The sequence below is a fragment of the Aegilops tauschii genome, chromosome 2 (assembly GCF_002575655.3).
Source record: "Aegilops tauschii subsp. strangulata cultivar AL8/78 chromosome 2, Aet v6.0, whole genome shotgun sequence".
In the NCBI taxonomy this organism is placed as follows: domain Eukaryota; kingdom Viridiplantae; phylum Streptophyta; class Magnoliopsida; order Poales; family Poaceae; genus Aegilops; species Aegilops tauschii.
Genome location: NC_053036.3, coordinates 378,383,878 through 378,400,452, shown reverse-complemented (window position 1 = coordinate 378,400,452; position 16,575 = coordinate 378,383,878). Strand labels below are relative to the sequence as shown.

At 49.0% G+C, this 16,575-nt stretch overlaps 1 protein-coding gene across 1 annotated transcript; it reads right to left on the bottom strand.

Moving 5' to 3' along the window:
- Nucleotides 1-8,857: 8,857 nt before the first annotated feature.
- On the bottom strand, nt 8,858-10,411 carry LOC109744447 (uncharacterized). The gene has a single exon (XM_020303567.1). It carries the CDS (start codon nt 10,409-10,411, stop codon nt 8,858-8,860), a length of 1,554 nt encoding a protein of 517 aa, XP_020159156.1.
- Nucleotides 10,412-16,575: the final 6,164 nt, after the last annotated feature.

The following is a 16,575-nucleotide window of genomic DNA, read 5'->3' as shown; positions in this document are numbered from 1 at the left end:
AGAAAACTGCGGATCTCGCTAACTGAAGTGGGTGCCAACCATTCAGTGACTGACTGAACCTTGGTGGGGGTCTACCGCTATACCTTCTCCTGATATAACATGTCCAGGGAATCCGACTTCCTTCAACCAAAACTCGCATTTGCTGAACTTGGCATACAACTGGTGTTCCCTGAGTTTCTCGAGAACTAAACGCAAATGCTCTTTGTGCTCCTCCTCATTCTTCGAGTATACCATTATATCATCAATGAACACCACAACAAACTTATCCAAATATTCCATGAACACTTTGTTCATCATGCTCATGAAGTAGGCAGGGGCGTTAGTTAGTCCAAATGACATGACCGTATATTCATACAACCCGTACCGTGTGGTGAATGTTGTCTTTGGTATATCCTTCTCTCGAATCTTCAGCTGGTGATATCCTGATCGCAGATCGATCTTTGAAAACACCTTAGCTCCTTGCAGTTGGTCAAACAAATCATTGATCATCGGCAGTGGGTATTTGTTCTTGATCGTCACCTCATTTAACGCACGATAATCAACAACCATTCTTAGAGACTTATCCTTCTTCTCAACCAAAAGCAATGGGGCTCCCCATGGTGATGAACTCCGTCGAATGTAACCTTTCTCCAATAACTCCTTGATCTGCTTCTTAATCTCCTCCAGATCATTTGCGGGCATCCGGTAGGGTCTCTTTGATATTGGCCCTGTACCTGGCAATAGCTCTATCAAAATCTCGATGTCTCGATCCGGTGGCATGCCTGGTAATTCCTTTGGGAAAACATCCGGGTAATCCTTCACTACAGGCACTTCCTCCTGAACAACTCCCGTGAGGGTATTTACTTGGCTCCTCCTAGGCGCATGCCTAGATACATACTTAATCCTTTTCCCCTCCGGGGTGATGAGATAAATCGACTTACTAGCACAATCAATGCTTCCTCCATACTTTGACATCCACTCCATGCCTAATATCACATCCAATCCTTGTGACTCCAAGATTATTAGGTCGGACGGAAAAACATGGCTACCAATGGTTAAGGGTATCTGGTCGCACCATCGACTAGCCATATACTCTGCTCCAGGTGAACTCACTAACAGAGGGGTCCTAAGAGTTTGGGTTGGTAGTTTAAAATTATCCACGAATCCCTTTGATATGTATGAATGCGATGCACCATTATCAAAAAGAACAAGGGCGGTAAAGGACTTAACCAAAAACTTACCTATAACCGCGTCTGGCTGCTCTTCAACCTCCTCCACGTTAACGTGGTTCACTTGTCCTTTGTTGAATGGATTGGGCTTCTTCCCAGCGCTCCCATTGCCGTTTCCATTCTTCGCTTCAGAGCACTCCTTGGCATAGTGTCCAGTCTTCCCGCACTTAAAGCAAGTAATGTGACTTAGATCTCTCTTGGCGGGTGTGGCTGGATTGGGGCGGTTCTGATTGTTGTTTGTTCCGTTCCCAGTCCCATTCTTAGAACCATTGTGGTTATGCGAGCTTCCTCCGGTGTGGTTATGACCTCCATGGTTATGAACAAGTCCTCCCGAGTTCGGGGTTAGGCGAGGCTTCTGCTGAGCTCCTGAGCTATACTTCCCTTGCCCATACTTCCTCTTACGGCTCTCAATTTGCTGCTGCTTCCCTTCAATCATAAGAGCCTTATCTACCAACTCCTGGTAGTTGTTGAATGTTGCCACCATCAACTGCATGCTCATCTCATCATTCAGCCCTTCCATAAACTTCTCCTGCTTCGCGGCATCTGTGGCCACATCATCAGGGGCATAACGAGATAACTTGCTAAACGCATCCAGGTATTGATCCATAGTACGGTTCCCCTGGCGTAAGTTGCGAAACTCACGCTTCTTCGTATTCCTCTCCAGTTGAGACATGGGATGTGTGGAAAGCTTGCTGAAACTGATCCCAAGTGACGTTGGCTATGGGGAAAGTGGCCGTATAATTCTCCCACCATGAGGCTGCTGGTCCATCCAATTGATGTGCGGCAAAGCGCACCTTCTCAGCATCTGTGCATCCTGCGGTGGTCAACTCCCTTCCAATACGGCGTAGCCAATCATCAACAACTATAGGCTCGGTGCTACTGGAAAACACCGACGACTGCAACCTCAAAAAGCGAGCTAAGTTGTCAACTGGAGGCGGGTTGTTGTTGTTGCCCTGGTTCTGGACTAGTAATTGCATCAAGGCATTCTGCTGCTGGATCAACTGAGTGAGCTCTAGCGGGAAGGCAAATCTGGTGTCACGTCTTGGAGGCATCTGGCGGGTTTAGAGGGGAGAGATTAGAATAGAAAAGGGGTCTAGTGAGAAAGCACTACCCATATGCACATGAGACAAACACAAACATTTCACTCAATCAATCAAGCAAGGGCATACAAACGGTCTAGAACTATCGTAAAAGTGCTCAACTACTACTATATACATGGGGGAAATACTACTATCATTTGGTGGTCGTCTAGAAATTTTGATCGGTGGAAGACTCCATGATGTCTGCTCCAGCTTCGTCTTCAAAGTCATCATCACTGGTGTCGGAGTCGGTGTCGTCGATGATGATGTAGTTCTCCGGGCAAGTGGGATCATCGTCCTCTTCTCCCGGCGCAAGATCTCCCATGAATACTCCAATCTTCTTTATCAGGTCTTCATTCTTCTCCAATAGTGTTGCAATTTCCTCCTCATATCCATCGCGTGTAGACTTGAGTTCTTCTTCCAGCTCGATGATCCTTGTCTTCGCCTTCTTCAAATCTATCATGTCTGTGCACATCTGATTCTCCTGGCATCGAATGTGTTGGTTTAACCCCTGGATGAAAGCTGCAATGGATCTGTCCTTCTTGGTGCTGATCATCTCCCATTGCTCATCTCGGCGCCCACATATTTGGTAGATAGTGTCCTTAAGATCCTTGTTGTAGACTTCTCCAATGTGTCCCATGGTAATGTGGGCTGCCATGCTCTTGCCTAGACTCCAGGTGGGTGCTTCAAAAGAAAATTCTATGGGCTTGGTGGTTGGCGAGAACGTCCTTCCTGGAACTTCAACTTGAATCATCCAGCGCTCCTCTTCCGGTAAAGTGGCGTTCTACGTCCCGGTGAAGCTTGGTATTCAGATGTTCAAGTACCTAGTGACTTCCTTCAGGTGGTGTCCAAAGGGTGTGTCTTCATCCGGTTGTGCAAACTTGTTCTTCATATCCGCCATCCTAAGGAGTAGAAAATGGAGAGGAGTGAGAAATGAGAAGAGGATTGACCTATGGCTTTTAGCTTAGTGGTCGTGTCCTACACTCAGCGTGTGCTCTGATACCATCTTGTAGCGACCCGACCTCAGACGGTCAAGTCTCTGTGCTTCAGTGTCATCCCTGGATCGGTAATGCTGACACACACAGTACTCGAAGGATTTATAACAGAGTAGCAATCACACACTTATTACATCGAATGTCTCAAAAGAGAACTTATTACAATAAATATGGCTTAAGGCCATCTAATACGATAACATCGGAAGGCTTGGAAGATAAAGTGAGTCCATCAACTCCAACGGCATAGCTGAGCTGCACGGCAACGACCTAACGAACCTTACTCCTCGTCTGAAAAGTCTGCAACATAATACGTTGCAGCCCGAAAACGGGTCAGCACATGGAATATGCTGGCAATATAACACAGTAGAGCAACAACAGAATAATGCTATCACTACATGCATATTTGGCTGGTGGAAAGCTCTATGGTTATAGTTTTTGCGAAAAGCCAATTTTTCCCTACAACAAAGGAATAGATTTTATTTAACTATCGTGGTAGTTGAAACATCATTGAGAAGGTTCCTCCAACTCAATCCCAATTAAGGTAATTATCAACCCAACAATATTAATTTAGAGTGATGAGATACTTAGGATACTCCAAGTACTAGATACTCAAGATTGTCCATAACCGGGGACACGGCTAACCATGATTAGATTGTACACTCTGCAGAGGTTTGCGCACTTTTCCCCACAAGACTCGATCGCCTCCGTTGGATTTCTCGCACTACAAGGTGTTTGAGAAACGGATGACCGAGACATAGCCTTTCAGAAACATTAACTCTTTACTCCAGGCAGACCATACCAAACCTACATCCCTCTACCTGCTGATCCACCTCTTCAAGAGCTCACGCAACTTACTCAACTATGCTAGAGCCCATAATAGCTTGTGGCTGCACACGGAAGTTTCTAGCATGAAAATATCTCAGTTCCCTTTGAGCCTGGGTGGCGGACCTTAGGATGATCACACGGGTACTCCGGGATATCCTAGGACAACACTGGATTCTCCAGGTGCCCGACAAGCAATCCACCCAGATGTGTATTAAAGTTGCCACCTTAAGTTGAACCATTAATTAACAATCTCACATCTGTCATGGATACACTCAAACCCAATCCACGTCTACGAGCATAGCATAGCAATATAAGCAATACGTAGAAGTAACTCCCAAGGTTTGAATATAACAGGGCAATAGGTTCTACCTCATCAACTACTTCCCAACCCACATGTTAAACACATCCTAATCATGCAATGTTTGAGGATTGGAACTAATGCATAAAAACTGGGTATGAAAGAAGTATGATCAATGTGTTACTTGCCTTGCTGACGATCCGCAAAACCTAGGGACTCGTAGTAGCACGCTTCACACTCCGGGAATTCTAACGCAAACAAACAATAGCATACATAAGCAATCAAGCAAAGACGCACGGGCAAAACTCAAGTAAGAAGAATTGACCAGAAAGTTCAACTTAAGAACTCCGGTTTGCAAAAAGAATCAAATCAAGCGGAGCAACGAAACTCAAACTGCGAAAGAAACAAGATCTGTTTACTAATCTGAACAAAAGTCAAATTTTACAGTACCAAAATCTTGTTCAAGTTGGTTAAACAGAAAGAGGGTTTCGAGACGAAGATCTAAGCGCTTGAATCGCCTGATTCTGGTAAACGAGTGAAAAGATAAACTAAAACGAAAATCGGATCAGAAATCACGATCGAAAATAATCGCGGAAAATCCGAGAAAAAGAAAAACTGACGAACAGGCTAACGAACGAACGTTCGCTGTCTGCGGTTAAACGGTGAAAACCGTTCGTTAAAATGAACGTAAAACGGCGTTCGCTAAATAACTAAACCGAAAATAAACCGAACCGGATCTATATAAAAAACGGATCTAGGGTTTCGAAAAAGAACCAAAACGGTTTTCTCACGAAAACCGAGGTGGCTACCTCGGGTCCGGCGAGGTCCGACGAGGTCCGGCGAGTCCGACGCGGCGGGCGGCGGCGGCTGCGGCGCGGGGCGGCGGGATTAGGGTTAGGGCGCGGGTGGCGGCTGGGCTGGCTCGGGGCTCGGGGTCTCTGGCTTTAAAGGCCGGCCCGAGGAGTCCTGGCCGGTTACGGCCCGGAGTCGGTTCACTTTTTTTTTGAAATAATTCCGACATGCAGAAAAAGAATGAAAAAAAATACTAAACGGACTCCAAAAATCCCTAAATAAATTTTCCCCGTTCTCTAAAAATTGGCCGGACAAGGTGAACATTTATTTGGGCCTAATATGCAATTTTGAAAAACGTATATTTTTCCTAATTCAAATAAAATAGCGAAAACTCCGAATAAAATCCAATATTTGATTTTAATATTTTTCCTCCAATATTTCATTTATTTTGGAGAAGTCATATTATCTCCTCTCATATATTTGCATATGAAATATTTTCGGAGAGAAAAATAATTAAAACAAATAATCCTCGTTTCAATATTTGATAAAATTCAAATATGAAAACAGGGAAATCCCCAACTCTCTCCGAGGGTCCTTGAGTTGCTTAGGATTTCGAGGATCGCAAAACGAAATGCAGCAAAAATATGATATGCATGAATGATCTATGTATAACATTCCAAATTGGAAATTTGGGATGTTACATTCCAACAACGGTGAGGCTAGCTAACCACAGCCTCCCTGGTGTATATGCTGCAGTCCTTCCGGCTCGTTGGACTCCACCAATGCTTGATGTAACAGCTTCGACTTGTCTTGCACTAGCCGCGACACTTTCGAGTGCACATCTAGACCTCAAAAATATATCCATCAATCTATCATATGTGCGGGTGTTCGTATGCTTATTTGTATGTCCGTCGTTGCGGCCGCCACGTATAACCGAGGCATATATTTCCGCTGTACATATTGCCGCCCTCATGCATGCATGTACGTACGTAGGCAAAATTACCATGCACCACGTACAAGATTCAATCAAGAGATTAACTATTTCGTGCATGCACTAGTCCACCATGTGTGTACATATACTCTTCCCTGTTTATCCTGTACTCCCGAAAATTCCTTTTCGTTCGAAAAAAAACAATTAAGCGATTAGTCATGTAAGAGAGAGGAAAAAGAGTTGATCCGTATCTTTTTAGTACTTATTTAACCTCTCCTTTTTAGTACAAAACTTCGTCAAAGAAATGCCCCCTCACCAAATAAAGTTCGAGCGTGAAGCGATCAAACTTAGTTTGGTGAAAACATTTTTCTTTCTGTGTAACGAATTGGCGCGTCAACATGTGTGCAGCCTAGAGAGGTATTGATCCGAGGTTCGTGATATTGAGCGTCGTCCCGAAGATCATTGATTGATAGTGATGTAAATTAGTGTAGGCATGTCCATCCACACCTGATGGTCTCTAGGGTGCTCATTGGATCGTATAATAGGCACGATGCCGATCAATGAGGCAAACCCTATCTCGTCTTCATTCTATGACGAAACATCATGCCTTGTCCTGAAAACAAAAAGAATTTTTTTACCAATCTCGTCGCGACCGTCTAGCTGCTACGGTGCCAGCTGACTCGATTGGAGGGTTTCACAGATTCACACTGGCCGCACTGGCGCGCTGCACTGCTCCCGTGATCTCTTTGTGTTGATGTAGGCGAGGCATCGGTAGACTGTCGATAGCTCCCCTTCATTGAGTGAACCGTCACACCATCCACGGTGTGACAATTCTGGTGGTGCACCGGGACGCCATCGGCCTTACGAATAATTGAGGGGTTGATGTTGCCCCCATGCTTCATTGTTGTTGGAGACGGGGTTGTGGAGACGAATTAGCTCCACCTTCATGAGCGCAGGTGTTGCCTTCTGGCTCCCATCATGCGTGTCGGTGTAGACCATTGGTTGTCGGGCTGTCGCCAGTGTTGTCAGGGACGCATGGGTATTCCTGCACCCAAACACCCAAGACGTAGTGCGATGTAGTGGTTGTCGTCTGAATGCCGTCGACGATGACGGGGAGTGTCTCTCCATGACTGCAAAGATGTTGGAGGAGCACAACTAGGAACACCAAACGAAAACAGGCGAAAAAGAGAGGAAAAAATGTTTGTGAGTTTTAAAATGTTGGCTTTCCCGTTATACACCAGCTATAGGCGTGATTTCTGCGAAGGCTACCGAAGGACTTGTCATTGGGAACCATCGAAAGACCTTGACGATTGCAACTCAACAACTTAAATAGCTTTGGTGTACGTGTATGAAGACGCCGTGTTTCGGGATGCTTCCGAGAGGCAACAAAAGTTCATACTCTAGCCCATCATCATATTGAGGGCCCCCACAGCTCAACATGCCCCCTGCACACGCCCCTTGAACCCAGAGACTTGGGTGTGGTAAGTTCAGGGTAAATGGTTTTGGGACAACAGCTTGGCGATTTTTCTTCATGCATGTTGAGGGGTGGTGAACAACTACCTCCCTCCTTCCTTCAAGTGGGTCCCTTTCTGCTTGGGACCACTTGATTGATTCTTGTACTATTGGGATTTTTCTTGAATTTGCTTCTTGGACTTTGGGAATTTTATTTTGATTGCTCACGCGGATGATTGATTGGCCGCGAACTTCATGGACTTGCTTTGACATTCGGCTGAACTTCTTGAGGACTCTTCTTCCAGGATTCTTAGGGACCCACCTTGAGAATTGGAAGGCAACTGTTCACCTTTGTGGACTAGGAAAAACCCTCTAGCACATTATCTGAGGCTTCTGGTGGCGCACCCCAGGGTTGCCATGTGACTACGCACCAAACCAACTTGTGCTAGGTCAGGCAGCCCTCCATGATCTTTTCCTATAGTCTTCCCTGGAGTGCGAGCCTCTGTGAACACGAGGCATGCCGGGAAACACGAAGAGCGTGGGTCTCAATACTCAGAAGTGCCCAAGTAATCATCTCCGCTGCCTCCGGAAGCATACACTTGGTACGTGTCGTGCATTGTGGGTGTAGGAGCCGCTCCACCTGCAACTTGACACATTGTGCCGCCCTCCGACAAGTCCTAGGGTAGCCTAAACTCCAATCAACAACGTAGTGCGATAGGAGGAAGCCATTTTTTTGTTGTTGGACTTAGTCCGTAAAAATTGGGGAAAACTAAATATATCCACAAAATGCTAAGGAGAATGCATCATGGATCCGAAAGCCCACAGAAAAAGTTTCCCCAATGAAAATCCAAAAGGCAACAACAGAGGCAAAAATTTAAGAAAAATATTTTTTGAGGAGTCTTCCGTTGATTGGGGGCATAGGTCGGACTCCCTGGGAATCGACAAGCTGGTATGCTCCCCCGTCATAGACTTGCTCGATGACGTATGGACCTTCCCACTTTGGCTCGAAATTTCCCTTCGTCTTGTGCGTCACGACGATGGGTCGCCTGAGCACGAGAACCAACTCGCCTTTTCGGAAGACGCGTTGCATTACGAGCTTGTCATAAGCTCTCACCATATTCTGGCGGTAATGCTACAGGTTCTGTAGGGCATTAAGTCGCCCCTCTTCAAGGGCGTCGAGCTCCTGAAACCGCAGTTGTACCTGTTCATCTTGGGTGATCTCATCTTGAATAGCCACCCTCAAAGAGGGTAGCTGGACCTCTAGTGGTAGGACCGCCTCACTCCCGTAAACGAGAGAGAACGAAGTTGCCTGTGTTGGGGTACGGTGTGACATGGTACGCCCATAAGGACTCGAAGAGACGATCATGCCAGTCTCTCTGATTCCTTGTCACCGTCTTCTTGAGTATCTTGCCGAGCGTCTTGTTGAAAGCCTCGATCGCGCCGTTAGCTTGAGGGTAGTAGCCGGTGGAGTAGTTCCACTTGATCTTGTACTTCTCCGTGAACCTGTACATATTGTTGGACTTGAAGACCTTGCCGTTGTCGGAGGTGATCCGATCAGGTATCCCAAAGCGATATATGATGTTTCGCTCTAGGAAGTTGATGACGTTGTCACTCTTCACCTCCCGTAACGGGACAGCTTCCGCCCACTTCGAGAAGTAGTCCGTCGTGGCGAGGATGAAGCGAAGCCCCCTAGAAGATGGAGGGTCGATAGGGCCGATGACGTCGATTCCCCAGGCATCGAACGACCAAGAGGGAATGGTAGGGTGAAGAGGGACCGGCGGCCTGTGCTTGAAATCACCATGAACTTCATAGTTGTGGCACGATCTAGCCACCCGAAGGCAGTCTGCCATAATGCCGGGCCAGTAGTCTCCTGCTATCTTGGCCCCTCCTTGGTGCCCGCCACAGACTCCATGATGCATCTCCTGTAGGATCTTGTCGGCTTCACTTCGGTTGACGCATCGAAGTAGGACCTCCTGTCCATGCGAACGTCTGTATAGGACACCTGCTTCAAAAACATAGAAAGGGAGTCGTCGTTGTAGTTGGCGCCTCGTGACAGGGTCGTCGGGGAGGCTCCCATGCTTGAAGTAGTCGAGGAATGGTTGCAGCCACTCGCCCTCCTCTACGACATTTGTCATGACGGTATTGACTTCGTACTCCGCCGGGATGAGCTCCAAGACAGCCGAGAGTAGCCACCTTTCTTCCACGTTCACCTGCATTGTTTTATTATCTGGAAGCACCAATGCCGCTGCTAGTTTCGCCAAGGCATCAGCAGGTGCATTCCTACTTCGCGGGACATGAAGCACTTCAACATGTTGAAATTTTCCCATTAGATTTCGGGCCACGGAATAGTACGGCACTAGTTCAGGCTTGCGAACTTCATACATGTCGTTGACTTGACGAATGATGAGTTGAGAGTCTCCATAAGCCCGCAAGGAACGAACCTCCATGGAGAGCGCCAAAAGGAGGCCGAAGATGAGCGCCTCGTACTCTGCTTCTTTGTTGGAGCATTCTTCTTTTAGGAGGGAGAATGAGTGATACATCACCCCCCCTTGTGGCGTCTTGAACACTAAACCTGCACCGGCTCTTCGTCTTGGGGTACCATCGGAGTCGGCGTCCATGCGGGAGGCACCATCAAAGTAGAGCTCCCACGACGCATCGAGGTTGACGTTGAAAACCTCCTCGTCAGGAAGGTCCGTGACAAGTGGTGAGTCGTCTGGAATTGGGTGCACTGCGAGAAATTCCGCCAAGGCTTGACCCTTGATTGCTTTTTGAGGCACAAAGGTGATGTCAAACTCCATCATGATAAGTGCCCATTTTCCAAGTCGCCCCATGAGCGCGGGCTGACTTAAAACGTACCTCGAAGGGTCCGCCCTTGCAATGAGCTGGACTTCATGCTTCAACATGTAGTGCCTGAGCTTCTTCAAAGCAAAGATTAGGGCCAATCACAACTTCTCTATAGCAGAGTAGTTTCGCTCAGCCCCCAGCATGGTGCGGCTCAAGTAATAACACGCCACCTCCTTCCCTTCATCATTGTTTTGGGCGAACAAAGCGCCTATCGAAGTAGGCTGCACTGCAATGTATAGAATGAGTGGGCGCCTCTTCACGGGAGCTGCCAAGACAGGTGGATTAAGGAGGTACCTTTTGATTTCATCAAATCCGCGTTGGCATCCTTCATCCCACACGAACGGAGCTCCTTTCTTCATGAGGCTCAAGAAGGGCTGGATGCGTCCGGAGAGCTTGGAGATGAAACGCCTGATGTATGCTAGCTTCCCTTGCAATGACCTCAACTCTTTGAGATCTTGAGGCGGCGGCATGTCGAGGATGGCCTTGATCTTCTTAGGCTCGACCTCTATGCCTCGGTGGTGAACAACAAAGCCGAGGAAGAGGCCTGACTGAACATCAAAGGCACACTTCATCGGGTTCATCTTGAGTTGATGTTGACGTAGCCGCTCGAAGACAACTCGAAGATCCTCTTGATGATGCTTGCGATCCTTGGTTTTGACTATCATGTCATCAACATAGCATTCCACCGAATGGTGGATTAAATCACCAAGAACACATGTCATGGCACGCTGGTAAGTTGCACCGGCATTCTTCAGTCCGAATGGCATGACGGTATAGTAGAAATTTCCCTTTGGGGTCCTGAAAGCGGTGTCGATGGCGTCATCAGGATCCATCTTGATCTGGTTGTAGCCTGACGAACCGTCCATGAAGGAAAGTGCACCATGGCCTGTGGTGGAGTCGATGATGATCTCTGGGATTGGTAGAGGAAAGTCATCCTTTGGGCAAGCCCGATTCAGGTCGCGGAAGTCTTGGCAGATTCGTATCTGCCCATTCTTCTTCTCCACCGGGACAATATTGGCGAGCCACCGTGGATACTTCGTCTCCTTGATGAAACCTACAGCGATTAACTTGTCGACCTCTGTGATGACATCGTCTTTAAGTTCTGGACGTAACCGTCGTGGTTGTTGCTTGATGGGACGGAACCGTGGGTCAATCACCAACTTGTGTGTGGCGACACGAGGGTCCAAACCTGGCATCTCCTTGTAACTCCAGGTGAAGCAGTCTCGGTACTCCATTAAGAAGCTTTGGTAGTCCTCCCGCTCCTCTTCCGTCAGTGTGGCGCTAACAAAAGTGGGACGTGGGTCATCCTCCGTTCCAAGGTTGACTTGGACAAGATCATCGATTGTGGGTTGCCCTCCATCTTCTAACTCATGTGGTGCTGATATGGAGCTAAGTTCCTTGGTGTCACTTGGCTCACCGTTTGCAGAGTGTTGTTGATGAGGAACAGCGGACAAAGTGTCGGACTCATCGCTTGATGAGACGGACATGGCGTGGCAGTTGACTCGTGTCCCGACATCGAGCTCCTCCTCTTCATCGGCAGGGATGTCGTAGGTACAGGATTCCATCGCATCATGTATCGGATCGCCAAGGACGCATGTCATGGCATGCTGGTATGTCGCACCTCCATTCTTCAACCCAAAAGGCATGCCACTGTTGTAGAAGTCTCCTTCTGGCATCGGTCGCCTTTTATCTTCTGGTTCTTGTGGTGCTGGCCTGGATATGAGCTTCAACTCATTGTCGGGGGCGTCAGGGTTGTTGTAGCCAAGCCCAAACTTTGGTTGGGCTTTGCCTTTTTGCTTGATGAGGTCTTCCGCTTGTCTCCACCATTCCTCGCATATGGCGGGTGGTGGAGGCATCCTGTTGTTCCGGCCAAGAGTAATCCCGGCCTTCTCCAACAAGCGAATCATCTTGGGCTCCGCCTTCATTCTCGATAGTACCTCCTCTAGGTCACTGCAAGTTTGGGGAAATTCAAATACAAAATCACATTGTTTTACCTGCGGGACTTTGTAGAAAATGGTCTGGACTCTAGATCCGGACAAACTAGGGATTGCCCAAACCTCCAATGGGGAAGTCACTGAGACATAGAGCGACGGGGGCTATACGCCTTGAGCTCCCCTTGCGACTTCCTCCACTTATTTTATTCTTCTTCTATCGGCAATCGGTATGGGCGCAGGTTCTTCCTTCCGAGGGTTGCGTGCCCGTAGCGTGATGGGTGGTGGCGCATCATTGCTGCCTGTTAGCATCCTGGAGACTTCCTGGGCACCTTCAGAGCTTCCAAATGTTAAACAAATGGGCTCTCGGCACACCAAAGTTGATGAAGAAGTGGTAGCCTCTTGAGAAATTGTTGTAGCCGACCTCACCGTGATTGGTGTTGACGTTGGGAATCTTGCCTTCAACAGTAATGGGGTCACCGGGCCAGGCATAGAAGATCTTGTTCCAGATGAGGTCGAAGTAGAGCTCCCTACCTGCAATTGGGAAGAGGGGCTATAGTCGTACCGGACAAATGAAGATGACCTCCTACGGACTTGGCTCCTGTGGCTTCGAGTGGAGGAGCCCTTTGCATCGGCAAGTGAGCTCGGCATGATGGGAAGCTTCATTTCGGCTACTGGCCCAGAACTTGGTTTGGTCAAGAGATCCACCGGAGGTGTTGTGCGCCCCAACTGCTGGTCGCTGTCTACAACGGGGAAGTAGTACTTTGCATCTGCATGGTGAGACTCCTGCACAGTATAAGGAGATATGTTGCCGATGATGCGCTTTTGTGTGCTGCTGGCGTCGAGGAACTTCAGGCATTGATGGAGGGTGGATGGAACGACGCGGTACTTATGGATCCACGGTCTTCCTAGAAGGGCGGAGTAGGAGGTATTCGCCTCGATGACGAAGAACCGCACCTTGAAGCTAAAAGTTGACATCTGGATCTTCAAAGTAATGGCACCTAGCATAGGCTTCCCTTGGTTGTCGAAGCCACAGATCATCACGTCTGTAGCCTCCAAGTCGTCCACCGTAAAACCTTCTCGCGTCAAACTCCGAAGAGGGAGAATGTTCACGGCAGACCCTGGGTCTATGAGGATCCTGCGAAGATGTGCAACACCAATATTACCTTCCACATACAATGGTCGGTTGTGGTCACCATCATCTATGAGCTTATCCTCCTTGTCGAATGTGATCTCGTTCACGAACAAGGGGCTGGAGCAAAGACGGTGTTTCGCCATGGACACCTCGTAGAGTTCCGGAGCTTGGAGCGCCTTGATAAGGGCTTCACGAAGGTCAGGCACCATCATGAGCCCATCATGTACACTCAAAACCGTAGGGGTCCTCTAGAGGTGGGCGATGATGTTGTAGTCGACGTCACGTGCCTTCATCTTCTTTCGGCCTTGGTGTTCAGATTCCTCCACCTACAAAGGCGTCTCCTTTGGGGTGGTTGGCTTCTGCACCCTTGTCGGCTTGATCTTTAGTGGTTCAGGTAGGACTTTGCCCCCACGCAGGTTCATGTTCACCTCTTCCAATGACACTTCCTTTGTCGCCTCTTCGGCGTGGAGGACCGCCTGCTCTTTAGAAGTAAACACGTCTTTGGAAGGGGTGTCGCTGTAGTCATGGATGACGTTGCAACTCTCCATGCTTGGTGATTGGGATGAGCTGGCTCCTTCTTGAACTTTCTCCCCCTCCTTTGCCGGTGCTTGCCCCCAGCCGGGTGGCAAGAACTGCGCCAAGGTTGGTAGCACACGCCCCCATCGAGGAAAAGGCTCATCTCCCTCTGACATAGGGACAAATCTTGGCGGAGGCCGGCGTTGACTTGGATCGAACCGCCTTAGAATTCTTGGGGGAGCATGTTCTGGCAAAACCGGGTGAGGATGTCAGGGTGGAGGCCTCCTTGCGTACGGCCTTCGGCACACCGTCCTCCAAAGCTCCTCCTCGGCAACGGTTGGGGTCACCTGCGGCCAAAAGGGAGATGCCTGCGTCTTGGACAGGACGAGGTTGGATAGCTGGTCTTCAACTTGGGCCAGTGGCACCCATGTTTCTTCAAGCTCCGTGTCTTCACTTGGCGGAGACAGTAACTTCATGCTCACCATGTTCACTGCATGGTAATCTGGGTTGATAGCTTCTGGGTCGAGGTTGATCCTCCTCTCATTAATTGCTCTTTGGAGCCATCCTTTGAACATGACACAATCTTCAATGACATGTCCCACATACCTGTGATATGGGCAAAATAAAGGATTATCTGTCATCCTCACCTGAGCAGGCCTCCGAGGCTCTGGTAAGTTCAAGGCTCGATGCTCCATCAACTGGTCAAACATGTCCTTGACGAGCTCCCGACGGAAGACGTACTGCTTCTTGAGGAGTTCCTGCATCGACGGGCGTTGCCTCCCTCCGGCTTGTTCACCCCTTGCACCTAAGATGAGCACATGGCCTTGCGGTGCAGACGAGAAGACCTTGGTGGTGTTTGTTTCGGCTGGTGCCTTTGCCCTGCTACCGTTGTTGATTTGCTTGGTCGTCGAGGCGAAATGCTTGGCGGGATCAAATGCACTGGCATTCTTATAGAGCTCCATTATCTGCGGTGACTTCTCAAACTCAAGCTTCGTGGCCGCTACCGCCGTGCTGAGGGCACTAAAAGTTCTAGGCTCACGCCGAGAGACTTCAAGTGACCAATGTTGCTGCATCCCGTGGACACACATCTCAATGGCATCCTCGAGGTGCATCTCCCTGGCGAGACGCACATAACTGTTGCGGAAGCGGATGATATAGTCATCAATGGACTCATCTTGTCGTTGTCGGACTTGCGCCAGCTCGACAACGGAGAAGTCCTTCTTCATGGCGACGAAGTGCTTCTTGAAAACCTCCTTCATGGCCGCCCAACTCCCGATGGACCCAACCGGTAAACGGCTGTACCAATGGAAGGCGGGCCCGGTTAACGACCCTGAAAATTGGCGAGGGAGAAGTGACGGGCTGTTTGCTGTGTCGCCGCATGCCGCCTCGAAGTACGCCAAGTGCTCCCTTGCATCACCGGTTCCATCAAATTGACGGAACTTTGGTGGGTGCCACCCTGCGGGATACGCCATCATGTCATGCCACGCCTCGTAAGGCTTCTCCAGCTCACTCTCGGAGGTGCGAGGGGTTTGATCTATCGCCATTTGCTTCAACTTCTTGTCCACCATATCCCCGACCATGTCGTGGTAGTCCTTCAGCATAACCGCGCGTGGTACTGCGTTGGCAGAACCAGCAGGGCTAACCCAAGGCCGAGCTTGTGCGTTGGGGTCATGTTGAGGCACATCATTTAAGGGCACCCTAGCAGGAGGGCCCACCTGAAGTTCCTCCTCTTGCGGATCCACCACTCGCTGCAACACGCCTTGTGGAGGAACTCCTTGGTTGTTCATCATGAGCTCAATGAACTGGTCAAGCTTTGACGCCAACTGGTCAATCATCTGACGCTGACTTCTGACCTCTTCTTCTAGAGACACTTCTTGTGGCGCTACTTTGTTTACAGCACTTGGGCCCTGGGTGCCATCAACGGGTGGCTTGGCAGCAGGATCTTGATCCACGAGGCTATCACCATGATTCACCATGCGAACAGGCGCGGTGTGGAGGTCTTCATCACCTCCCTCGTAATCTGATCAAACCAATGAAGCTAGTTCATGGTAACGAGGGGAGTGTAGGCGACTCTCCAACGATGGCGAGGAAGATGAGTCGGAGAAGCCTTCATCATCATCAAGGTTGTCTTGGCGTTCTCCATCTCTGGGAAACCCATCCGTCACGCCTTGACGGGCGATGGATTTTAATCTTGTATTGGCCCCCGGCCGGTTTGCAACTTGTCGTCGTCCTTCAAGGTCTTGAGGAAGCCTTGATGTAATGTCGGTGTAGTGACGCTTGTATATATCTTCATTTTGTGAAGTGCTCCTAGCACCTAATGAGCCTTTCCCTATTGTCACAGGAAGACACGTGGCCCTGGATCTTGCAGCTTCTTGCAACGTCGATGAGCTCGTCTTGGCATCCCCCTCTGCACCCCTGAGCCATGCACGAACAAGGCCAAGGCGCGGTAGGAAGGTCCTCTGGAAGTCCGCCTTTGGGTTCGGCACAATCTCTTCTTCAGAAGGATAGTCGAACTCCTCGGTGATGGCGGGAGGTCGCCATCCATTACTTGACCCTTCACTTGGCTGCA